Below are 26,255 nucleotides of genomic sequence, written 5' to 3' on the forward strand. Positions count from 1 at the left end.
AGTGTGTGAGAGAGAGAGTGTGTGTGTGAGAGAGAGAGAGAGAGAGAGAGTGTGTGTGTGAGAGAGAGAGAGAGTGTGTGTGTGAGAGAGAGAGAGAGTGTGTGTGAGAGAGAGAGAGAGTGAGAGTGTGTGTGAGAGAGAGAGAGAGAGTGAGAGAGAGAGAGAGAGAGAGAGTGTGAGAGAGTGAGAAGAGGTGTGTTAGAGAGGAGCGAGAGTGTGAGAGAGAGAGGAGAGAGGTGTGGGAGTGTGAGCGTGCGGGCGAGCGCGCGTGCGTGCTGCGCGGTGTGTGTGTGTGTGTGTGTGTGTGCGGCGAGAGTGCGCGCGCGAGTGTGGCGCGTGCGGGCGCGTGGCGAGAGAGTGTGAGAGAGAGAGAGAGTGAGAGAGTGAGAGAGAGAGAGTGTGAGAGAGAGTGAGAGTGTGAGAGAGTGTGAGAGAGTGTGTGTGTGTGTGAGAGTGAGTGAGTGAGTGAGTGAGTGAGTGAGTGAGTGAGAGAGAGAGAGAGAGAGAAACTTAAAGAACCAGAGTTTACAACAAGCATTAAGAGAACATTAAAGACAATGATTCCGTACACAAATCCTGACAGGTCTGAGTGGTGCCGTGTTGGACCGTGGTCTCCTCCCCCCTCCCTGCAGCATCATTTCCTCTCTTTACACTGTAACAGAACCACCATCAGCCCTCATCTCTCCACCCGGCTGCTGACTTAAGCCTTCTCCAGGGATTTATAATACTCCTTGAGCACAGTCCAGGCTTTCGGGGCCATGAAGCCGTCCGGCGGGTTCTCGCCCTCTCGTGCCATCTTCCTCATGCGTGTGCCTGAGATGAACTCGTAGTCCTGGTGGCTGTGAGAAACAAGAGCACAAGAGGAGATTAGAACAAAACGGCATGGTGATAAAGACCGAACAAGACGAGCAGGAGAACAAACGCCTTAATAAAACAGATTGACAGAATAACCGTCCCAGTCCCTGGTTAAAACTTTAACTGCGTCGTCATTATATTGTCCTCGGTAATATATTTTACATTAAGGTTCCTGTAACAAACATGAAGCATGTTATAGTACAATAATCAATGAGGCAGTGGAACGATGCTGTACAACATGAAATGGAGTTACTATTACCACCATAAAGCTGATTAGTTTCCTAAACAGCCTCGAGCTTCGTTCCTTTTTACAAGTAACACCTCGAGATACGAGTTTCACTCGTTCCCTTGACCTTGCTCGTATCTCAAAGCAATTAGCATTTAAATGAATTGAGATCCCATTAATCCGTTCCAGCTCGCAAAATTCCAGTCCAGTTGTTTTATGTGTTTTGAATATGAAAAATGTTCAGTACCTGTATTTATAAATGACAAATATTGTATAAAAATATACGGTAATAAAAAACAATGTTTAAAAAATAAACTGGTTTTTACTATAAAGTGGATTATTTACCTTGGAGGTCAGACGACTTGTGCTAACGGAAGATGCGCACGGAGGTCGAGGGAAGAGTAAACAGGCGGAGGAGTTAGGAGGAATTTTGTCTCGTACGTACACTTTCACTAAAATGAATGAACTTAACTGAACTTAATTGCTACAATTTCTGTTTTCTCCCTTTTAAAATGTTTCACAAATGTGTAAGGCAAGTGTCATTAAACAACGCTGATGCATGACCAGTTGCAGCTATTTCTGGGATGTTCGTATCTCACACGTGGTTGTTGGGGATCTTTGTTTCGGCGGCGGTGGCTCGGATGCTCGTATCTCACGAATCTGTTCGTATCTCAAAGCAAAAATTTGTTCGAATCACAGCTCGTATCTCCAAAAATTCATATGTTGATGCAGTCGTATCTCGAGGTATCACTGTATTTCCATTTTCAAATAGGGTTTCCTTCCAATCATAGTTACTGATCGTTATTGAGCCTAATCAAGAAGCCAATTACAAAACGTTACTTAAACGGTGATAACGTACTAAACCGTTCAGGTGTAAACCTCTCATACGAAAGCAAACGAATATAGCACAAGTATTTCACTGTATATATTAATAGATGTATACAGAAAGCGGTCTTTATGCACGTGACATTAAACTTAAAAGCTTTTCAGCTGACAACTGCAAAAACGTGGCTTATTTGATTTATGATGCGACAACACAAGCGATAGCTCATGGTTTTTCTAATAATTCACACATTAAAGGTGAGGTGCACGATGTTTGAAAGCCAATGTTGACATTTGAAATCACCAAAACAAACACACCCTTAATCCAAATGGGTGTCACCCTTGTTTTGATAGCTCCGCCCACACATACATACTGCTGGGGCAGCTGACCGAGGGGATATTTTTTATCAATAAATGAACTCGATGAGTAATACTATGGTAATACAAGTGTGTTTTTATAGTACTGTGTGTTGCACCGTGAAAGGTTTAGCTCCGTTTCACGCGGAAGACGTTCAGTTCTCTCCAGCTCTGGAAAACTGATCCTATATTAACACGTCCTACTTCTTGCCTTATCGTAAGCCTTTCTTCGCTTTTCGTTTTTATCAGTCATGTCAATGTTTCAGCTTTCCAGCGCTGGAGAGAACTGAACTGAGAGCTAAACACTGTTACTACACAAAACGCGGTTGTAGCTGCCTCTCTACATTACTACGATAGAAAACAGGTGTTATTTGTGTAGTAACAGCGTTTAGCTCAGGAGTTATTGACTCGGGAAACTCCAATCTGTGAATATGTGGCCAACTTCCTGCTCCTTCAGTTCTCTCCAGAGCTGGAAAGCTGATCCTATATTAACACGTCCTACTTCTTACCTTATCGTAAGCCTTTCTTCTCTTTCTTTCTTTTTATCCTCCATGTCAATGTTAAAACCGCTTTCTGCTAATGTCGCACACGGGCACTGAACACTCTCTCCGACGCATATTGACAAGCCCCGCCCCTTTCTGCTCATTGGCTACACGTTTGTTTAGTTAGTCGGCCCGACTCCATTTTCTGAAGCATTTCTCAAACATCGTGCACCGCACCTTTAATGGAAATCTACTCTGTCCACTTGATGATACACTGACTTTTGTACTGTAGAATATTTCCAACATCAATAAGTGAGTAACAAATCAACTAAAGCGGGATGCAATAACACGGCATTCGGCAGACACGTTTATCCAGCTAAAAGTTGCATGGGCTGGGATTTAAACTCATGACCTTTTGATTTGTTATCCAACATCTCAATCATTTCCGTAAGTTTACCGTCTTTATATTCGTCCCCATGTTACTGATTACTTAGTAATCACACTTTCCAAGATACGGTTGCAAAACTATGTGAAACACCACGTCACTGAGTCGCAGTTTGTGTCCTGTACAACATCTGTTCTGGGGCAAACGGACACGGCTTCGTGCAATAAAAACGGCAGTGAAAACGACGACGCTGATCCGATCCTGACTTTCAGACTGGTATCAGAAATCCTTTATACAACAAACTTTATAATCGTTTACAACTTTTAAGGAACTCCAAGTCCTCCTGGAACCGAATCATTCCAGAGTTAACACCGAGCAACAAAGAGTAGAGGGAGATCTCTAAACACGATTTAAAGACACTTTCTCTGTTTAAACAAATGCTACAAAGAAATAAACAGGGGTTCAGATATCTGGTAAATAAAACCCCAATGTAAACAGAATCTCCTGTGGCATGTGCGCTGAACCGAGGACGTGAACAAGATGCTTGTGACAGATTAGAGATTCTTATATTTACAGAAAGATGTTAGGAACACAAACAGACCGTGCCGTGCGCTCCTTCTGCACTGGAGTTACGTGGATTTTTCCCCCCACCGTAATCACATTTGTAAAATGTGGTTTGGGTTTTTTTTTTTTTTGCTGCGGCTCTGCTCGGATGTCGCTTGTCCACGCGTGTGAAGCGTTTCATATGGCTTCGTAGTCAGTAACTGAAACACGTCAAACATTCGGAGCCACCAAGGAGAGGAAACAAAACAAAACACAACACAAACACAAACCTGGGATTTAAACCAGTCTTGTGTAAACGGTCACAGATTTATTTCATTTGTTTTTTTTGTTTTTTTTTACTGCTCCAAAACACGACCATCTATTTTATTCCGTTCCATGTTTATGGGAGTTCACATTAACTCTCGCTGAGAAAGCAGAATGTTTTGTGAAAAGGCTGACCTGCAGGTCACGCTGGATATCCTACAAGGGGGGAAAAAACCTCTTTAAGCTGATATAGTGACATAGCTTCCTGTCATCTGGATGAGGGAAGAGCTACGAGTTATACTTCATTAAGAGTCACTGTACCAGGAACGAGAAGTCTGCAACGATGCTGCTGAAAACAATACTGTGTGTGAGTGTGTGTGTGTGTGTGTGTGTGTGTGTGTGATGCTTTTCACTCTGTACTTAACCCAGGTTACTGTCTTCTAAACCCTGATTTAGAGAAAAGTTTCACGTGTGATTTAGAAGCAAAATTAGCACCCATTTTTACCCTTTGTGACTAAACCCTGCACAGCTTCAGAGCAGGACATGTTTACACAACGTTACACAATCTTACAAGTACATGCTTAGCAACAGAAACTGAACAGGGTTTAGACAGAGATATAATAATGAGATCGGATACATGAGATAAATACAGAGACAGACATGAGAGATAGATAAATGGAGAGACAGAGATAGACAGACATGAGAGATAGATAAATGGAGAGACATGAGACACAGACAGGAGAGACAGACAGACATGAGAGATAGATAAATGGAGAGACAGACATGAGAGATACAGTTGATAAATGGAAAGACAGAGACAGACATGAGCGAGAGACAGACCGGAGAGACAGACAGAGAGAGACAGAGACACAGACAGACATAAGAGAGAGACAGAGAGACACGAGAGAGAAAGACGGAGAAGCAGACAGACAGTGAGACAGACAGGAGACAGACAGAGACACAGACAGACATGAGAGAGAGAGAGAGAGAGAGAGAGAGAGAGAGAGAGACAGACAGACGAGATAGATAAATGGAGAGACAGAGAGACCGACATGAGAGATAGTGAGAGAGACAGACAGACAGGCATGTGATCGAGAGACACGAGATAGAGAGGCAGGCAGACACTTTTTTCATCCCAGAGGAAATTCAAGAAAATAAGAATTTGACAGACGCTCAGTGTCTCCAGCAGACAAAACATGGAACATAATTCGAGACACCGTCTCGTGGTTGCACGGATATCGAACTTCAGCTAATTTTTCAAACCTTAAAGAGCCAAAAAGAGTGTAAAGCTGTGAAAGAGAACACCTGCTGGGTTGCAGAGCAGCAGACCTTTACTTTCTTTCCCTCGCTTGGGTGAAAGCACGAGACGAGCCTCAATCTAAATGTGTCACGTGCTGCATTTATCCAGGGGTGTAGAAACCATGAAGACGCAAATAAGAAGGTTAAAGCAGGCTTTTGGAATAAAGTGTGTGTGAAACGTCATTACAGAGAGCCAGGATTTCTTGGTAACCCTGAGTAAAAGTAGGAACGGTGTGAAACGTCAGATAGCACACACCAGGATTCTGTGAACACAGACTTTACACACCCAGGGGAGCTGCTCTGTGTACAAAGCCGTAGACGGACTTGCATAAACAAGTCAAATTAAACCTGAATCTAATCAGTAACGTAGATGACATGGGGGAGGTGGAGTAACAGGCACAAACTCGGACCCCGGCAAGAAAGTTAAAATACAGTAAAATGAGAACCAGCTTGGCTTGAACACGTCTTTCAGGGAGATCGCAGGCAATTAAGCGTAGCGTCCGCGCCGGTCTCTGATTTGGGCCGGCGCAGCGTCGCCGTGTTCAGGAACAGACAGAGCGCCATAAATTTGCAAAGGCGCCAAGTGAGGCCCTTTGAAATTCAGATGCTGCTCTCTTGGCTCCCCTCCCCAATCACTCGCTCGCTCCAGGACGGAAGACAGAGCAACAGAGGAGGAGGGAGGGAGGGAGGGAGGGAGAAGGGAATGTCAGACAGAGTCCAGTGTGTGATAGATCTAGTGTTGGTGTGAAACTCGTCCGTCACAATCTGTGCACACTTTAGGAGATTGTTTTGCTCGGTTACTTGAAAGAAAAAGAGATCCCTTATCGGTTTGACAGAAGCACGTGAAACGCAGAAAAGAAAGAGAGGAAGTAGTAAGAAGTAAAGAAAATTGTTTGCAGAAGTGCACCAAAAAAAAAAGTAATTAAATTATATATTTATATACAATATATTAATAAAATATATAATAGAATCATATATTTAAAAATATATTCATAAAATAAAAAGTATATAAAAAAATTAAAAATTTTCATGACTATGAAAATTGTAGATTCACACTGAAGGCGTCAAAACTATGAATTAACACGTGTGGAATTATATACGTACATAACAAAGTGACATAAAAATATGTCATATTCTCGGTTCTTCAAAGTAGCCACCTTTTGCTTTGATTACTGCTTTGCACACTCTTGGCATTCTCTTGATGAGCTTCAAGAGGTCGTCACTTGAAATGGTCTTCCAACTGTCTTGAAGGAGTTCCCAGAGATGCTTAGCACTTGTTGGCCCTTTTGCCTTCACTCTGCGGTCCAGCTCACCCCAAACCATCTCGATTAGGTTCAAGTCCGGTGACTGTGGAGGCCAGGTCATCTGGCGCAGCACCCCATCACTCTCTTTCATGGTCAAATAGCCCTTACACAGCCTGGAGGTGTGTTTGGGGTCATTGTCCTGTTGAAAAGGTGGTGTGTCCAAACTTTTGGAAGGTGTGTCCAAACCTTTGGTCTGTACTATATATATAAATTTCCTTTGTAATTTTTTTTGCCTGAGGACTTGATAATGAGATCTTTGCATTTTTTCCCCTTTTGCATCACCAAGGCTTATAAATCCACAGGTGAAAAGGTCTTCTTGAAGCTGCAGCAATGCGAATGCAACTTTGAACAGGAACCAGTGCATCTTTAAAGTCCTGCCTTCTTTCTGCTGCAGTCGATCACGTTTTCTAATAAATGATGTTTTGATCTCAGAAATCAAACCGTATTTATTCCAACTAAAAAAAAAAAAAATCGCATTTTTAAAACCGTTACACATTTACAGCATTTGGCAGACACCCGGAATACAAATACAAAGGAATACAAATTTCTGATGTATTCCTTTGTGAAATGTCTTGACCTCGTTGAAACTGAAATTGTTTCACGGGGCTGATAATTTTTAACTGTTGCTTATATTATAAAACATTGTTATATATTGTAACATTGTTATATTAACATTGTTAAACATTGGTTATAATTGGGGCACCGGGTGCATCTTAATGCTGCTCAGTCAAACAAACTACATGGTCAAAAGTATCCAAAGACAATCTAGACAATCTGTATGTGCGTCTCCAACAGTGTCACAACCATTTCTGGGTCTTCCTGTTGCCACAATCAGGTCAGCACAAACTTCTGGCTTTATAGCGTACATCGGCAGGGCCGGTGTTGAGTGAAGCTTTTCGTTCCCATCGAGCACTGGATTCCAGCTGTTTACTCAGATGTGGCTTCGTTCCTTAATTCCGTACGTTTTTATCTCGACGCCGCACTCACACCAGCCCTTCCTGGAAAAACCTGGACAACCCAGAACCGGAACAACTCAAAACCTTTGTGCTTCCGCCATGACGGAAAGTGACGCTGCCGTGTCGGTGACTTTCGATCGAGATCGGTCGAGACGTCTCCGGAAGTTTTTCCTCGCTGCCGTCGCCGCTGGCTTTTTTAAGGATACATCTAAGATTTTGCATGGATTTCCTGAATGTGTATATTTCTGTAAACCTGCTTGTCCATTATCTGCTGTTCTGAGCTCTAAACAAATAAAAATGAATTGAATTGAAGGTGAGAGCACTGGCTATATCACTATATTACTAATGTGAGGTAGGTGGAAGAGGCGGGGCTGCTAGGGGTTGAGATACAATCAGAAAGTTCAAAAACACTGAAAAGCTGTCAATCACTTTAGGCTCATATGATGATTGGATAAACTGAGGCAGTGGTGGTGTTGGAGGTGGTGCTCTTTATTTATTTATTTATTTATTTATTTAACAGGTAACATGGAGGTACTAAACTGTAAATATTGGCACCTAAGGACTGCAACAGTACAGATCGCATGAAGACAATTTTGCCGTTTAAAAATTCCACCATTCCAAACAAATATCTGTTTTTTTGTTTGTTTTTTTTTAAGTTGTTTAATGCATTTACATTTACAGCATTTAGCAGACGCCCTTATCCAGAGCGACTTGCATTTTATCACATTTGTTTTTTTTTTATACAACTGAGTAATTGAGGGTTAAGGGCCTAGCTCGGGGACGCAGAAGTAGCAGCTAGGAATCGAACTCACAACCTTCCGATTGATAGCCCAACACCTTAACCACTAGGCTACCACATCCCTGATCCCTAATGCATTTAAAACACAGAAGAATATGAGATATGCGTATTTATTCTAGCCCTGGATAGACATCAACGTGAAGGATTGTCAGAACATGTAGATTTGAGCGAGGTGACCTGGCATTCCCAAGAAGCGCATGTCGAGCATCAAAGACGGCGCACTCCAACAGATTGCGACTGTTGTGTTTCCAGAACGTTCAGACGATTAGAGCTGCGCCTAATTTCTAACAGTTGTGCCAATATGAATTCAAACTAATTATGATCAGAAACATCTTTCGGCGCACTTTGAACGGTAAATAACGCTCCGTCGTCGTGCTCGTGCCGTCATTCTCTCACATCCTCCACGATACGATTCGGTCAGCGTGGTTTCTGGCACAAAAAGGCGGTTCGCTTAACAGCGAAGAACGCTATTAATTACACAGCACAATTTCTGTTAGTCATCGTCCGCAGCACCCGTCCAGAGCACCGTAATTAGTGGCAGCTCTGATTCTTAGAGGACTTCAAAGTACCGGAGAAAAGTTTCCTGTTATTCTTGGAGCTACGACTGGGTGTAAATAAATGAAGATGCCAAACGCACATGGAAGTTACGGCGGGATTTAAAAGTGAGATCCGGTTTCGAACACTAAAGGAAAGCACACGGATCCCCTTCTTCGGTTGGTCAAAGATCAGAGTTTTACAAACCTCTTATGAGATCCCTGACTGAGTAAATGCATAAAGTACACCCATGTGAATTACATCCATGTGCCACGATGAAGAGACTTAAAGGAGCAGGTTGTCATATTAAAGCCTTCTTTAGTTAGAAAATCACCAACAAACCTCCCTCTCAACAAGATATAAATGCCTTAACATGTGGGTTGATAATGTTGACCTGTTTCAGCTTTGGGTGGAGCTCATATCACATATCGTATCCTGCCAGTTAGCACTTCTAAGTCATACAAGACCCAACAACCAGGGAAGGTAAATCCTCCGAGTCGGATAAAACCAACCACTGCAACTTCAGGGTTTCCTGCAGCACTTTGCAGTTCGGGCGGCCCGCCTAAGCCGGGAAACCCTACCGCCTTAACTAGGTCATCCAAAAAAAAAAATTAATTCCGCTGCACAAAAGGCCGTCAGGTGCATCTCGGAGAATAGCGCGGACGAGCTTCACACCGCGAGCGGGCACGCGCGCCACACGGCCAAAATGAGAGAAAGACGCGGTCCGTCACTGTCTGGAGGATAACTAGCCAGTTGATAAAACGCGTGTCCGTGAGAACTGTAAGTGGACTTATGTCTTGGGTTTATTTAAGCCTGTTATTGTATTAGTCTATAGTTCTTGCAAATTTAAAGTAAGTTAGCTGGTGATTTTGTTGTTTGAGTTCTTCACCTGCTAGCTAGGTTGCACATGCCAGTTTTTAATAATTGTTAAAAGTAGTACAGAGTCTGTGGTCTATCTCACAAAGAAGCCGTAATCTGTAGCAACGTTTTCTGAAAATAAAATAATGCAACGCTGAGCGATCTTACTTTTTGGAGTCATAAAAGTCCATGGCCTTCTTGACTTTGTTGTAGGCTGCCACTCTGAAGGGAACGATTTCCAGAGAGATGAGCCCGGGTGCCATGGTGAGGACCTTGGCACCGTGAGTAGGGTCGTACAAGTCCTTGCCCGTGGCTGGGTGAGGCATTCCGGCTGGATCTCGGCCGACTATGTAGAAGTTGGCCCCGGCTACCATTCGGGCTCTGCAGTGCCACTGCACCTGAGGAGAAAAAGGTCCAGAGAAACCATCATTAAACAAGTGGATCATTTAGAAAAAGCAGATGGATTACAAACAAGAACACAGAGAGCAAAAACAAAAAAAGACATTATATTAGACAGTGGTTGAGGAGACCACTAATACCTTTAAAAGGTGGTTAAGTACCAGTAAGGAAACAGGGAGAAATTATCCTTCACTTTCTCTCTTTTTTTTAGCAACCAGAGAGCTCAGACTTCCAGCCACTCGGTTTGTGTTGGCTCGGGAGACTGAGGTTTGTGAAGTGACAGAAGAATTTGCTGTGAAGCAAAAATAACCACTAATAGAAGAGAATTTGTGTCTTTCGTAGCTCAAGGGCTTTTATGCTCAGTGAATTTGTGGAAGGAAAAAAAAAAAAAATAATAAAAAAATCAGGTGTCAGTCATTTCACCATAGCAAGACAGAAATGCTACAGCTAAATTGTACGCTGTTGGCACACGTCACTGATTTGAAGTTTGTTGGAGAAAAAAAGCAGCAGAAGCAGACCATAAGTAGCTTTGAGAAAGACCAGTGGAGGCAAGAAGCACAGCCAGAAGTACAAACAGGAATCTTGTGAGGCAGCGTGTCCAGGCACCTGCCAGAACAAACCCAGAAACTGATCAGTGCTGCTCTGTATCAGACGAGATACGCTGTGGTGTGAGCTGGAGGATCTCTCGTGTGTGTGTGACTCCTAACTCATGCTGAGTGTATCGGCTGTTTCCTGTGTTTCGGAGCTCCAGATCCCGGTCTGCTCTTAATAAAGCCTTAATGTCCCCAGCCGGATGATTAAAGGACAGCGCACTTAAAAACAAAGAGACTTCGTTCCATCACAGTCGATTTGTGGAGTCTTGTGCTCTCTGACTGAAAAGTGAGTGAGTGAGTGAGTGTGTGTGTGTGAGAGTGTGTGTGTGTGTGTGTGTGTGTGTGTGTGTGTGAGAGAGAGTATGTGTGTGTGTGTGAGAGAGAGTATGTGTGTGTGTGTGAGAGAGAGTATGTGTGAGTGTGTGTGTGATCAAAAGAGCCAGGGTCTGCTCAGAGACTATGCACATCAGGATGCTGCTGAGGAGGAGGAGGCTGATGATGATGACGCGACATGGGAAAAAATGTACTTTTGCACTAAAAGGAACACCTCACTGATAACGTTTTAGTAATTCAGGTAAGCAGCACTAGCAGGCAGTAAACATCACCTCTTCGTGTTACTTTTCTCACCTCGGTGGGTCCGGCGTACATCATCGGCGAAGGGAAGATGGCCACCACTGTGGAGGCAGGGTCGAGGACGCCCTCCTCGAGCACGGCAGCGTGCTGCCTCATGCGCCATGACAGCGGCACGTCGTCATCTTTGGTCCAGCCGCCCAGCGGATGCAGCAGAAGTACGGGTCGGCGATAACCGCGGTCCATCAGGCGTCTGCGTGTGTCCTGCATGAGCAGGGCGTGACCGTTATGGACCGGGTTCCTCAGCTGGAACGCAAACACCGCATCTGGTGCGGAAAGAGAGTTATGTTGCGCAAAAACGCAGTTATGATCGTGTGCATCATGTTGGAGTTAAAAGGTGAAACATTTATAATAAGCCCTTCTTGCTAATCTTGAACTTCAGCTGGTCATGATGGTGATCGACGACAGGTCGTTTGTCTTCTACGTACACTTTACTATAAGAAGCCAGAAGCTTTGCAACACTCTGTTGCACCGTGTACGTTTTTATTAAGAATTGACCAAAATAGATCTGGTTAGCTGAAGAGCAAATGATAGCAGTGCACATGAACACACCTAAAGTCCTGAAGTTAACAAAAAAAAACATGATGTTACCTGCGTTCAGTTCTTTGAACTTCTGTTTGAGCTCGTTAGGGGTGAGGCGGTAGTTGTCCAGGCCGTCGTTCCAGTAGATTCGATCTAGAACCTGCAGATCTCCGCCTACTAACCAGTCGCCACTCTCCATCACCATCTGAACACACACAGACACACACACTTTTCAAACAACCTGCAGACGGTGGATGCAACTAGGGCTGGGCGATATGGCTAAAAACTGTATCACGATATCAGTGTTTCATATCGGTCGATATCGATAATTACTGATATTCTTTATGACCCGTTTAAAATAAGGTCCAGGAGGAAAAATATATTACATTTAAACATTTATTTTAAACGTAACCTTCCTCTGATCAGAATCCCCTCAGTTATTAAGACAGACATGTCAACAAGCAGGAAAACTCAAATAATTATAATGTAAACATAAGTCTAAAGTCACAATGAACACTTAACGATTATGTCTTAACATTTAAGGTGCAAAATGAAAGCAAATGTAAGAAATGCTTTATAAAGTGTAATAAAATAGTGCAAAGTGTTAAATATAAACAGAGAAACCTGAGAATTTAGTGCAAGTTTAGTGCTAGGGAGTTCACTAGCTGTTCACCTTCTGGTGAATAAAGTGTGTAAAATCTGTGCAGTGTTTTGTAAACAGAAATAAAACTGAGGTAGACTGAGATACATCTGTAATAGAAAACACAAACCCGATACACTACAGTAACATTGTTTGTACAGTTAAACTTTCTGCTTATCAGTCGACATGGCGCAACCAAACACGATACTGTTACGTGATTGGCTGTTGGCGTGTCACTCGCTAAGTTGCTAGGTTACCACAGAGTGAGTGCCTTAGTTAATGCAACCAAACTTACTTCGCAACCTCCGTTTTCTTCCGACAGAGAATTAAAAATATCGACCGATTAATCGAACACTTTTTTTTATTGACATCAATCACGGCTACGCGATACGTATCGTTATCGTTTTATCGCCCAGCCCTAGATGCAACAATGACATCACACATTTCCAGAACAGCAGCTCAAACATGGAACAATACAACAGATGACATTTTGCAACGTCTGGCTTGCAGAATCATATTTACAAGTCGTTAGATTAACGTAGAAGACTAAGGGACACGATTAACACTGGTAGCTTGTTGAATGATTCCTAAACTGCAAAACCACATGCTTTAAATACCGGGTTTACGATGAAAAAAATAAATAAATAAAAATCTCAGCAAAATCTGAACACGGTTTGTTTCCACACGTCCGACAGGATCTGATGATGTCCTGCGTGCTCTCCTGAACTGAGCCGATGCTACGTTAGCTTTGTGCCGTTTTAGCACACGTGTACGAATCAGACTCATTTCATCCTATAATTATAGTTCCAGTTAATAGCAACATCCGCAGTGAGATGACGCTCATTCAAAGTAATTTCATTTTCTAATTAGGGACTTGTACGAACAATGAAATCGTGTTAAGGTGAGATTAACAGCAAAGGTGCTTCCTTGTTTTGAGACGTACATCGTGCTCACGGAAGTGTTTTGCTGGTATAATGACAGAGAATCACATTCTAGATCCTATATTTTTTATTTTTTTATTAGAACATAATAAAACCGAACCATCGTACAGAAAAGAGAGAGAACCCAAAACAAGCCAGGATCTAGACCTGGACCCTTCTCATGCATGGTAGGCTCCAAGGACGTGGAGAAAAAGATCAAATTGTTGAAGAAGAAAAAAAAAAAGGTTTCTTAAGAAAAGAACAAAAGCAGCATGTCAGATGTCCAAGGCATGTCAAAGATTGAGTCTTGTGTGTATGAGTTTCATAACATCTGTTTTCCAGAGAAGACAATGATAAACTCCTTTACAGAAATCATTCAGAAAGAAGAAGCCTGGTGTCAGAACTAAGACGACGTGAGAGAAAATCATCAAAAAAACACTTCCATCACCCCACACTACCATTTACAAAAAGGTTTCTCATCCAATCAATCAAATTTTATTTATAGAGCACCTTACAACAGCCAAAAGGAGCAAACAACAATAAAAAACAATCAATAAGAACACAATGGTGGGAGAGAGAACCAGAGGAGAGAACCCCCCCCCCCCATTTCTCTCCTTCGAAAAAAAGCAACCTGAAATATGTGCAAACTGATATTAATCTTTAAAAAGGCTGTAAACAACACACATGCTGTACGGTATCACCCATCATCTCGTCTGAAACGGTCACATGACTACGACTGCGTCGTCGTTCCCGAAAGCCTCTGATTTCGCAGGAGAGTGTTTACTGACTGAATGTCGTATACGGAGAGAATTAAAATAGCTTGATTTGAAAGGGAAACAGGAAGATGTCAGGTGATGGGTAAACTATGATGGCAGGGATGCTGTAAAACACACAGAACTAAAAAAAAAAACAGAACAAGATCGAGAGCATGCTGCGAGCGAGGGAACTGGGCTGGATGGGAAATGTGTGAAAATCGGTGCACGTTGGAGATCGGAGAAAAGCTGGCCGACTACATGCCAAACTTAAAGAGCAAAAAGATTCTGAAGCTTTGTAGCCTGCGCATCACGGTTAGAATCTAAAGAGTTTGAACAGATGATGGTTTCTTCGAAATGTAGAGGTATCACTATAGCAATATACATGTAGATCATTTATAAGCGCACGTGTAGAGCAGGAACCCTGTTAAAACCACAAAGCCACTAGATATAGGAAGTACATTTACATTTACAGCATTTAGCAGACGCCCTTATCCAGAGCGACTTACATTTTCTCTCATTTTTACACAACTGCGCAATTGAGGGTTAAGGGCTTTGCTCAGGGGCCCAACAGTGGCAGCTTGGTGGAGGTAGGAATCAAACTCACAACCTTCCGATTGGTAGCCCAACACCTTAACCACTAGGCTTAATCACATCCCAATACTCTAAGTACGAAGTACTCTAATTAAAGGTAAGTGACTTCAGCAGAATTAAGATAGTAAAGCGAGTTAGGTTACTCTCGGGTAAACAAACTGCTTGATCTGTTTAAATGTTTTCTCGAATAAACCATGCGGTTTTCAGTACTTCTGTCGTCTCGAACGTCACGTGAACCTGCTGAACTCTCCTGTTTCTTTGTGCTCGAGTTCCAGTGTGTCTTTATACGATGTTCTAGCGTCTGGACTTCTCAGGCTCAGCTCGGTGGAACCTCTGGCAAGCTGCTGTCAGTCACACAAGCGATGGGAATAAACAAGAAAGTGAATTTACCACATGCAATTCAATCCAGGTTATCCAGGCCTGGTCTTGTTGACAGACACGCTTCAGCCACGGGAATTCGACCAACACGCATACACAGGGTCCTATAACCGTCGCTATAGCCATGCATCATGTCGAACAGATCTACAGCATGTCTAACAGTAAGGCGTGTACGCATTCCTCTGCCAAACCACAGAACCGTGATACAGTTCGACCGCAGATCGTTAAACCCCCGGCCAAGCTTTAGAACTACAATCTGCACTAATTTAATTGGGAGATATTAACAAACGATCGCCATCATTTAAACAGGAGGAGAGTGAGGCGGTGCCAGAGCTGCCCTCTCGGTGCCAAGGAAATTCAGCAGAGCCAAACTCTGTGCTCTGGCATCTAAATCACCTCCATGCTCACTCCAGGGCAGTTACATGGTGCCAGAGCAAAGCTTTGGGGCTGAAAAATCATTATGGTTTCACTAGTTTAACAGATTCTGCTGTTTATATAAAATCTAGCTGGTCGTGAGAACGACACTGATGTAGTAGGCAGAACTGCTGTTGTTCTGGGTTGTTGTTTTTTTTTTTTTGCTCGAGAAGCTTTCGAATCTACCTGAGTCGCTTGTTCTCGCCCACAGATGGAAATAATTGTTGGGTATTTAGTCAGCTACATTATACAGAGGAGGAAGGTGAGAGGGGTGAACAGGGAGGAGTGAGGAGTGGATCTGGCTTAGTGTTGTGTAAATAGAATGCTGAGTGAGATTTCCGAGCAAAACAGATGCGTGAAATGGAGGAAGGTAGAAGAGGATTACGAGTGAAAACGATCCTTACGGAAACGTGTCATTACGGGCTACGGGAAATTCTTACTGTAAACATGACAACGACTCGTTGATCACTGAAAGACGAGAGACTTGAACAGTGGCTCTGGAACCAGGTCGTGACCCCATACATCACGCCTGGAGCCGCCTTACTATAGCGACTAAATTAATATCTGAAGAAAAAGACACGCGCATTGAACAGGAAGCCATTAAGGCTTTTCACGGTGTGCGTTAGTGTCCTTCTTAGCCCTGATTTTAGTCCTGGGTAGAGGAACGTTTCACACTAGAAGCTGGAGCAATGGAACTTTTTATTCGCGGTTATGAAACACAGGTTAAAAAGCACTGCGTTGTCGAATATATGAAGTGTAAAACGATGCGATGTTGCAGCGCTACGGTTAGACGCTTAGCAACAGACAGCCAATCAGAAACTGGCCTCATGTCATGCTCTTTTACCCCTTTTCCACCAAAAAAGAACCGAGTGCTGGTTCAGAGCTAGTGCTGGTGCTGGTTCAAAGTTGGTTCCACTGGCAAACCTTCTAAGAACCAGTTTGCCTTTCCATCGGGCTAGGGAGCAGTCACAGAGCAGTGTGTGACGTCACTGTATACAGCAACGTTAGCGCAGCAGCAGCAAACAAACTCGACAATGGTGGATGTTGCTTTACTGTTAATGCTCATGGCTTTGTGAACCTACATTAACATCCAAACGCGGTGAATCCGACGTGTACGTGCAGCTCCATGTAATCTGTATAAACGGAGTTTGTAATCGAGAAAGTACAAAACGTTATTTTATCATTAACACAGAAAAATGTTAGCCTTAGCATGTAGCTACCTACTATCATGTGTGCTGGTAATGTATCATATTGCGGTAAAGTAAAAGTGTATTAAACATTAGTAAACTTTAGGTACATTATCAAATGCGCTAACAGTAACCCCGCCCACAGCCCCGCCCACAGCCCCTGACGGAAGCGGTTCTTAAGTCTAGACCAGCAGCAACGTTTTGGTGCTACTTAAGAACTTTTCCTGCTTCAGAGCCGGTGCTTTGGCTGTCGAAAAAGAAAGAACTGGTTCTAAATTAGGCTCCGAACCAGCACTCAAACTGCCTGGGTGGAAAAGGGGCATTTGTACAATCACAGAAACCCTGTCTGTTGCACGAACAGTAGCGGTGTTTAAGAAAATAAAAATGATGTCAAACAGTGAGGAAAAACACACGAGGGGAATGAAAGTTGTGGTCTTTACTAAATGGAGGTCAGAAATAACTGAGTATTTAATGAACTGACCAAAAATATTACAAAGCTGTGAAGAAGATTACAACGCCTGATTAAATACAGACCCACAAGACCGTCCTTTTTCCGAGCCGATTCATAAAGATTGCCTGTTTTGGTCACTGATGTGAAAGCGTGAGACGTGTTCGTTGTTGACGATGCAAATAAGAGCGTTAATCCAAGGTTTAGGAATGTGTAAAATGTCAGATTATGAATGCCCAGGATTAAGTGGTAACCCTGAGTAAAGTAGGAACCTTGTGACCCATGAAACAACAGAACCCCAGAATTCTCTCTACTCAGGTGTTTTCAACCACCCAGAGTGAAGTGTGAAAAGCTCTAATGAACGAGTGTTAGAAGCTCAGTATGTCCTTTAACGTTTGATTCCTTCCAGCTGTCCGGTTTAGGTGCGTCTGTGCTCGCTGTAGCCTCAGATTCCAGGTCTTGGCTGACTGAGATGATCCTGATGTGCTCTTGCTCTCATGATCCTCCAGGTTTCAGTGCGAATTCGAATGCTTTTCTGCTCAGCATGGATGTAAAAAGTAGTCGTCTATCTGGCTGTTATGTTTATTATTCATTCATTCAGTCATTCACTACCGCTTATCCGAACTTCTGGGGTCACGGGGAGCCTGTGCCTATCTCAGGCGTCATGGGACATCAAGGCAGGATACACCCTGGACGGAGTGCTAAACCATCGCAGGGCACATACACACTCCCATTCACTCACACACTCACACACTATGGACAATTTTCCAGAGATGCCAATCAACCTACCATGCATGTCTTTGGATCGGGGGAGGAAACCAGAGTAGCCAGAGGAAACCCCAGAGGCACGGGGAGAACATGCAAACTCCACACACACAAGGCGGAGGCGGGAATCAAACCCCAACCCTGGAGGTGTGAGGCGAACGTGCTAACCACTAAGCCACCGTGCCCCCACATTATTACTCATTTAAACATTATTTTTAATTCTGGTCGTTCTACTCTGAGCTCTCGCACCAGGAAAGCATTTTCACCTGCAGAACTGCTGCACATGAGATGTTTTTTTCCTCCCCAATTTTCTGCCTAAACTCCAGAGACAGTTGTGGGTGAAAATCCCAGAAACTCCCCAGGAAATACTCAAAGCAGCCCATCTGGCACTGACAGCCACGCCACGGTAAAAGTCACAGAGATCACATTTCTTCCCTGTTCTGAGGTTTTACATGTGAACAGTAAAACTGAAACGAAGCTCGTGACCTGCGCCGGAGTAATTTTACGCGTTGCACTTCTGCCACATGATTGACTGATTGCATAATTGCAGGAATGAGCAGGTATCACTATTACAGTGGCCTGTGAGGCAAAATGTACATTTTTACAAAAACACTACAGCATACTGTATGTCCAACAACTGTCCACTGTATCTGTGTATAGGTTTACTCCCTCATCCATGTCCTACACAATGATGCTGTAATTTTCATTTTAGCTGATCAGCTCCAATTACTCCAATTCCTTCGAGTGTACGCCTGATTGTTATTATCTACGAATGCACGAGAGCTGAAGTGCCGTGCGAGCCTTCCTGACCTTGATATATGGGTGGTCCTTGCAGGTGGTGCCCCACTGGCGGGCACAACGCTCCTCCTTGCGGTGCTCATAGAACTCGGGATTGCGCAGGATGGCCACACGCCGCCCGCTGTAGACCAGCGCCACCGCCGTGCAGCCGTCTAGACGCTCCGTGTCTGCGCTCGAGACGGGCAGGACCACCGGCACGGACAAGTTAATAACTCCTCCTGTGGAAAGAGGGTAAAGGTCAAGCGTTCGCCTCATACATCAGCAGCAGCACACAAAGTTCCAGTGCTGTGGAAAAAAGCCCCAAGAGTCAAAGGTAGGTACGGTTACGGATATACGAGGAGACAACGAGGAGGAGGAGGAGGAGGGGATTATATCTTTATTTAAGGATTGAAAGTGAAAGCTATGTCAGCTTATTTGAAGGTCTGTTATGCTAATATTTTGGCTGATTCGTCGACTTATGCGCCTCAAATAAATCAGCGTGAGCTGGGGACTTTTTAAATTGGCCCTCAGGATCGTCAGCAGAGCTGCCCTCTGGCTTACTGCTTCACAAAGTAGCTAAAGCAGCTGGTTCCTATAAGACAAAAGCTTCTGTGCATAACAGAACTGGCCAGGCAACATACATACACACATGCACACGCATGCACACGCATGCACACGCACGCACACACATGCACACACATGCACACACGCGCACGCATGCACACGCACGCACACATTCCAAAAGCTCAGTCAGAAAGCAGGCTAAAATCCTAAATACCAAGCAAAGAACGATCAGACATGAAGCTAGAGGGACTGTGAAGAAGGAACTGCAGAGAATAAACTCGTGGAAAAGAGAAAAAGATGTTGATGATAATGTTGCTGCTAATGGAGATAGAAACTTGGACCATTTCAACTTTTCCATGAGATTTTGCACAACAGTGATAAGAAATTACAGTTCATACAGGATTCAACAGAATAATATATAGGGATAATCAAGTTCAAACTTCCCCTTTGGGATTAAAAGTTCTCTACTCTATAGAGTAATATAATATCACAGGATAAAATATTACAAAACAACCTATTCTGAGCATTATGAATATTAGCACTTCTACATCAATCAAAGTAAGAAGCACTCAATAGGAACGTTGAAGGTGTGTGCGATCGCGTGTAGTTTCCTGTAGCTGGGACGCATCTTCATACCTTCAGCAAACCTAAACATCATAATATATAACATGTGTGTGTGGTCAGCGCTTCAGTACCTTGTGTGATCTGATGGCTTTACCATACAGGCCACTCATGAATATAAGGATAAAGATATTACAATCCTAAAAAGAAATTTATATCCTAAGGTAAGCGTGTGTCTGTATTAGTGGCGCATGCTGGAACACTTGCAGACCTGATGCACAGCAAGGTCAATGTTCTGTGGGGCAATAAAATTAAATTGACTCTTTTTTGGAAACTCAAACTCAACGTGAGAAATTGTTGTAATTACACAACTTTAGAAACGAAAGAAGCAGATTACGGCTAAAAGCCCCTCAGCATATCTGCTGTTTCCATAACGGGGTGGGGGGGGAGGAAGAAATAAATAAATAAATAAATAAAAAAGGCACACAATGTTCCATTTTGTTTCGGCTCGAATAAGTTGAGAGAGCGTTCACAAAGCTCCGGATGCAACAGATCGATGTGAAGCAGGCCTGAAGGGGAAAGAATGCGAGACTTGAGTTTCCAGCCCTAATTCACTTTTATACCGCATTTAATGCAATTTGCTTCGTGTTGTTCACTTCCCTCACCGCCTCAGCTCTGACCACTCCACATAAGAGTGAAGATGAGGCTACTGGGTGTATACTGCTTAACAACAGCGCCCTCTAGTGCTAGGCTTCAGTCACCCACACTGAAAAATAAATCGTTTTATAATCAGGTTGTTCCTGGTCTGAAATTCTAACTATCCAAGTTCGGGTTTTGCCGGACAACAACATTTGCTATTATAGAAGTTGATACCAAAAATACAAATAATTCATCCCACCAACTAAATCACAGCTGTGCTGATATTCAGTATACACCAACTGAGACTGTAATATTGCTTTTATAAAACAATGCTATAAACAAGAAATTAATACTGAGTGAGTAACATTTCGGACATACGATAAATAACTAACGTCTAAATGTTTTGCTTACATTAAAACTGTCGTGTCTTCCTTTTCAATCTTAAACTCTTGATTACTTTTGGACGTGACAGTTCAGTGGTTAAGGCTTTGGGTTACTGATCAGAAGATCGGGGGTTCAAGCCCACAAGCTGCTGAGACACCAACGTTGGGTCCTTGAGCCAGGCCCTTAACCTCACCTGCTCCAGGGGTGCCGCACAATGGCCGACCCTGCGCTCTGACCCCAGGGCTCATAATAACCTGGCATATGTGAAGACTTTAAGCATCTCACTGCATGTTTGTGTATGTGACAAATAAAAGTTGAATTTGATGAGGTTAGATATTTCAACCCGTAACTTACATTCCTGAGAGGAAACACATGCATGTCTGCTGATTAACTCGCTAACACTGTTGCTACGGTAACCATTTCTAACTAATTTGAATTCTATGGGAATTCTATTCGAGCGGAGTGATACACAGAGTTAAACGTCCCAGGGCGCTAACGGAAAATATCGGAACGCCACGCGGCCAAACAAATTAGTGGATCGGAAAAATTTGTTTAAAGGTGCCCTTCCACACAAAACCGTTTTTACTTGTATTTTTTGATACGTGTTCGGTCCATACGTGTTTGTGTTGTGTCGTGAATTTGATAACGAACTGTTACCTCCCCGGTCAGTTCTAGCCACTTAAAAGAAATAAGGGGAGAAATCAGGTCAGTTGGAAAAGCTGGTCAGTCTGACGTCGTAATGATCGAGCTCATTACTATTCATGAGCTCTCCCACTTGAGACCGCGCCCCCAGGATTCGTGTAGCTCAGTGAGTTTCCTATACAGCAAGGATGGCTGAACGTCAACGGGCTTGTGAAGAAGCCGTTCTGCCGCAACTCAAGGTGATTGTAAACAAATTTCCTCTAGCCTAGGCGCTGGGTGAATGAATAGTCATGCTCTCATATCCTAGCGGTTAGCCAATCGGAGCCAAGCAGCATAGCTCATTTGAATATTCATGAGAACTGGCGCAAATCGAGCTGAGTCTTCCTGCAGGTTTTCTATACCAGACTAGAATGGCTTGAAACAAGGTAACCAAGGCATTTTACAGAGTCCAGGGTAAACTTCAGACATTACCACAAAAGTAATGAAATACGTGTGGCAGGGCATCTTTAACCCTCTGGGGTCTAAGGGTATTTTTGGGCCTGGAGAAGTTGTGTCGTACCCTGACATTTGTGCTTTTTTCAGTTGCTTATGAAGATATAAATGGCTAAAGTCTAATATCACTGTAATCAGCACAAACTGGACTACTTTTGAGAACTGGATCTTGTATCCTAGTGTTTTTGCTTCAAAATTATGTGAAAATCATCTTGTTTACTCGCTCACAGAAAACAATATATTGCTTTAAATTTTCTACGACACTTTGTTTGTAAAGGGCATATGCGAGTAGGCGTCAACTATCATGCATATTAATGTAATTCACACCTGAGAAGACAAAGGCCCGCATAATGAGCTGCATAATGAGCCTTTCAGGTAAGTGTGTGACTGAAAGAATGTGAAGACAAAATAAATGTGTATATTTTGTGTTTGTAGTTTATTTAGAATATTTAACTAGTGCAAACAATGCCAGACGAGATAAGTACTAAAAAAATCCTAAAATCCACATAAAGTGCATGTGTACAACCTAGTGCAAACAGTGCCAGACAAGAGACCTAACAAACAGACACTACTAAAGTAAAAGACAGATGCTTAAAATAAATAATAAAGTAACAATATGTATACAAGTAACAATATTGTATATGACCAATACAATATGGCTTTGTTAAAATCTTTAATGGAATCTGTTAAAACTTGGTGCTTCTTACAGCATTGTTTGGGGGCGTTGTTCTTGTTTGCATAGCCCGCGTCAGGTAATTTCCATATGAATGGCGCGCATGCGGTAGTTGGGATCACATTAGCGCTAATGAGGTCGAGCCAGAAAAACTGTACCTCTCTTTACTTACATGCAGATTACACAAAGACAATATTTGCTTTCGGTTTTAATTACCTCATTTAAAAGTAGACATTTCAGGCTTTCATTAGACATATGTATCAGGTTCGTGTGAAGTATTGGCGGAGTTATCAGTTCATATTTGTAACGTGTTTCAGGAAGACGGTCAAGGAGACAGATGTCTGAATGCACACCCTGGTTATTTTCTTTATTTGCCAAAAGACCAGCGTTTTGTTGTTATTATGAAGGCAGTCAAATAAAAGTAGACACTTCACAGTTTCGAATGATGTATTACATGTATGTGTATGGTTATGAATGACGGAGTATTTTAAGTGGATTTCATGTTGAAGAGGAAAAAAATGCCCCAAAAGACGTGATGGCGCGCCTTTGGGCCCCTGCGGGTTAAACAATTATATTACAGTGAATTCTCAAATCTGATTGGTGCTCTGAGATTTCTTGGTAGTCGCGTTGTGTTTTTTTTTTTTAAATGTTAGCTTTAAAGGAGAGAGAAAAGCAGCCTGGTGAGGGATCTGATGATTATAGCATCCGTAACGTAATGTGATATTACACCACCGTGCCACTGACACATGGGCCTGCAACAGCCACCCAATACAGCAGGAACCACAAGCAGATGACGGTAAAGGGAAGTTCAATTCAAATGACAGGCTTACCGTCGAGAAGGCAGTCGAAATGCAGGCACTGGAGGTACTCTCTCTCTCGCATGAAACCGTTGAGTGGAGTCGCCCAGCCCTCGGCCAGCACCTGGACCCACTGCATGTCCACCTGAAAGCAGAACAAGGTCAACTTCCCATTTGTTACGACATGTTTTGAATGTGGTGTTTAAGCAGTAAACTGACCCCCAATTGATAGATCCTCAAACTTGACACATGTTTCATGTCTGATGTCAGCAACAGCTCATTTTTCAGTGAGAGAAGCAAGGAGTCCAATGTATAGTAGCTAGTGAGTACATTTTTTAATTTGCTTTAAGTTTCATGACAATGGAGTTAGACATTAAATATACATGTAAGAAAAAAAAAAACTCAAGTCCGATAGACTTCCATTAATTCTTTGTATCCTGGTTGTGTAGTGGATAAGGATCCTGTGCTCTCGGAGTTTGATTCCCAGGCAGGGAATAAACAAGTCAGTTCTGATCCCAAGCCCAAAGAGTGCTTCTGGCATAAAACCTGTGCCAAAGTCAAATATGCAGCTCAGATGATCTGCTGTTGGGACATCTAAGGGGACCAGCCAAAAGGATTTCCGTTAGTCCTTAACCACGTAAAACTCGTATATTTAATGCAGTCTGGAAAAACCGGACATCATATATTCGATTTTTCTGCGAGCGTGAGAAGCTGTGACCTGGCCACTTACAAGATTCTCAAAATATCGGATGGTCAAACATCAGCATGAAGTTACTCAATGGATCAGATGTCATCGATCGGTGCTCTCGGCAAAGTATCACAGTGGATCGGAGTATTTAACTAATAAAAATAAGGAGATACGATAGCATGTAAAGAGCTTTCACTGTTTGATGTATTTGTGCAATGATGTACGAGTGTGTGTGAGTGAGTGTGTGTGTGTGTGCGCGTGTGTGTGAGAGTGTGTGAGAGAGAGAGAGAGAGAGAAACCTTTCCAATCTCAATAGCAGGCAGAGTCTCTGCATCAGCTTTAGCCAAGTCCAGCTTGTTCTCAGGCACGTAGAGCTCCTTCACTTCATAGGAAGCATCTACAGGTACAATGTCCTTAAAGAAGACAGTCAGTTATTGGAAAAGATTGCCAAGGTTTTTTTTTATTATCACTATTATTATTTCATTTCATGTAGAAATGCTAGCTTCGCTATCCGCAATGACAAAATACATGGCACATAGTGTGACAGATGTTAGTCATGCACATCATGAGTATTTCTGTAGAGAACAAACAACATTATCTGTAATGATCTTACACACCCAACCAGCATGAGCAAACTTTGTGTTTACCCCACACAAACTTACACACACATCAGACCTTCATACTTCTTTGACTGAGCTGTACTACATTAGAATATGTTGGGTCTGACGTTTCATAATGACCTTGGGTATGATATTTTCCGGAAAGAAGCATTCGAGTTTTGTTGTTGTCCAATTACAGTGTGAATCGTTCTATTCTTATTAAATGTACTATTTATTACATGGTGAGCTCACCCTCTCCTGCAGAAGATCCAGCAGCTGCTGAATACTCTCATTCACACTGCACGAGTCGGTCTTCAGCACCAGCTCAGGAGCCTCGGGCTTCTCATACTCAGAGTCAATTCCTGTGAACCCTACACAGTAAAGATAGACATTAGTAGGTAATTAAAATAAATAGTCAATCAGTGGTGGATATGGATCTACCAATAACCACTATAAGTCAACTGTGAATCATTCAGTGATGGAATAATCGATTGGTGACGGGTATGACGGCCGTGAATCACACCTACACAGCATGGGAACGTATGTGAGCTGCACTTTATAAATTGGTGTAAATACAGCATTAAATAGGTTGAGATTTCAAGCTGGACAACCAAGCTGCCCCTTCTGGGCCCCCGAACGAGGCCCTTATCTTCTCCGTTGTGAAAATGTAATAAATATAATATATCTGCTAAAATGAGGTAAACATAATGATTCAATCGCTGATTAATACGAATCAATTGGTGAAGGCTGAAGGACGACATAGAGAATGTGAAGGCTATGAATCAGTCGATGACTGCTAACAAAATTAACAGGTAACAATCAACTGACGAATCAGTAACGAATATGAATCAGTTGGTGATGCAAATGACTCACTCGATCAATGAATCAAATAAATCAATCAGTAACAGCTATGAATCAATCGGTGATGGGCACAAATCAAACTGTTGGCCTATTTAGCACCAGCTCAGCAACCAAAGTCGGTGAAGCCTATAAATACTCTATTAAAGCATATTATCTCAGTCACAGTTAAGAGAGTGTGTCAGCGATGATTATGAATCAGCCACAGGTTCAAAAGTATTAACCGTATTCAACTAAATATAAAATATTAAAATATTGAATACAAATCCACTACGAACGAATCGGTGATGGTTATGAATCAGGTTGTGATGGCGGATTCATAGTTCACCGATCGATTCTTACAGATTCATTTGTAGTGGACACCGAATGATTCGTCACTATTACTCATGAGTATGAACCGACTGTCGATGGGTGAAGACAGGAATCAAACTGTGATTATTGCAAAATAATCACTAATGCATTGCATGCAAATCGACAAATCAGTAACGAAATCAAAGGAAGAGAACAAAAACATTTCCTGTGACGCAAGTAGTAGCTGAACAAGTTCAGGTCTCATTAAAAAGGATCAAGAGAACATACGAAAGACATCTGGCAAAAACACCTTTCAGTTAAAAACATATGGCAGGAAAGGAAGCGATTCAAACTCCTGCAAATG

At 42.7% G+C, this 26,255-nt stretch overlaps 1 protein-coding gene across 1 annotated transcript in view; it reads right to left on the reverse strand.

Annotated features, from left to right (window-relative positions):
• Positions 1–395: 395 nt before the first annotated feature.
• papss1 (3'-phosphoadenosine 5'-phosphosulfate synthase 1) overlaps positions 396–26,255 on the reverse strand; it is a 33,411-nt gene continuing 7,551 nt past the window's right edge. Inside the window, exons 5-12 of the mRNA XM_027146067.2 lie at positions 24,995–25,113; positions 24,443–24,556; positions 23,489–23,600; positions 18,737–18,942; positions 11,898–12,033; positions 11,304–11,572; positions 9,853–10,082; positions 396–839 (exon numbers count right to left, since the gene is read on the reverse strand). Of these exons, the coding sequence (XP_027001868.1) occupies positions 701–839; positions 9,853–10,082; positions 11,304–11,572; positions 11,898–12,033; positions 18,737–18,942; positions 23,489–23,600; positions 24,443–24,556; positions 24,995–25,113 (1,325 nt within the window). The 3' untranslated portion in view covers positions 396–700. The remainder of the gene's footprint in view (positions 840–9,852; positions 10,083–11,303; positions 11,573–11,897; positions 12,034–18,736; positions 18,943–23,488; positions 23,601–24,442; positions 24,557–24,994; positions 25,114–26,255) is intronic.

Source organism: Tachysurus fulvidraco, chromosome 4 (genome assembly GCF_022655615.1).
Source record: "Tachysurus fulvidraco isolate hzauxx_2018 chromosome 4, HZAU_PFXX_2.0, whole genome shotgun sequence".
NCBI classification, from domain to species: Eukaryota; Metazoa; Chordata; class Actinopteri; order Siluriformes; family Bagridae; genus Tachysurus; species Tachysurus fulvidraco.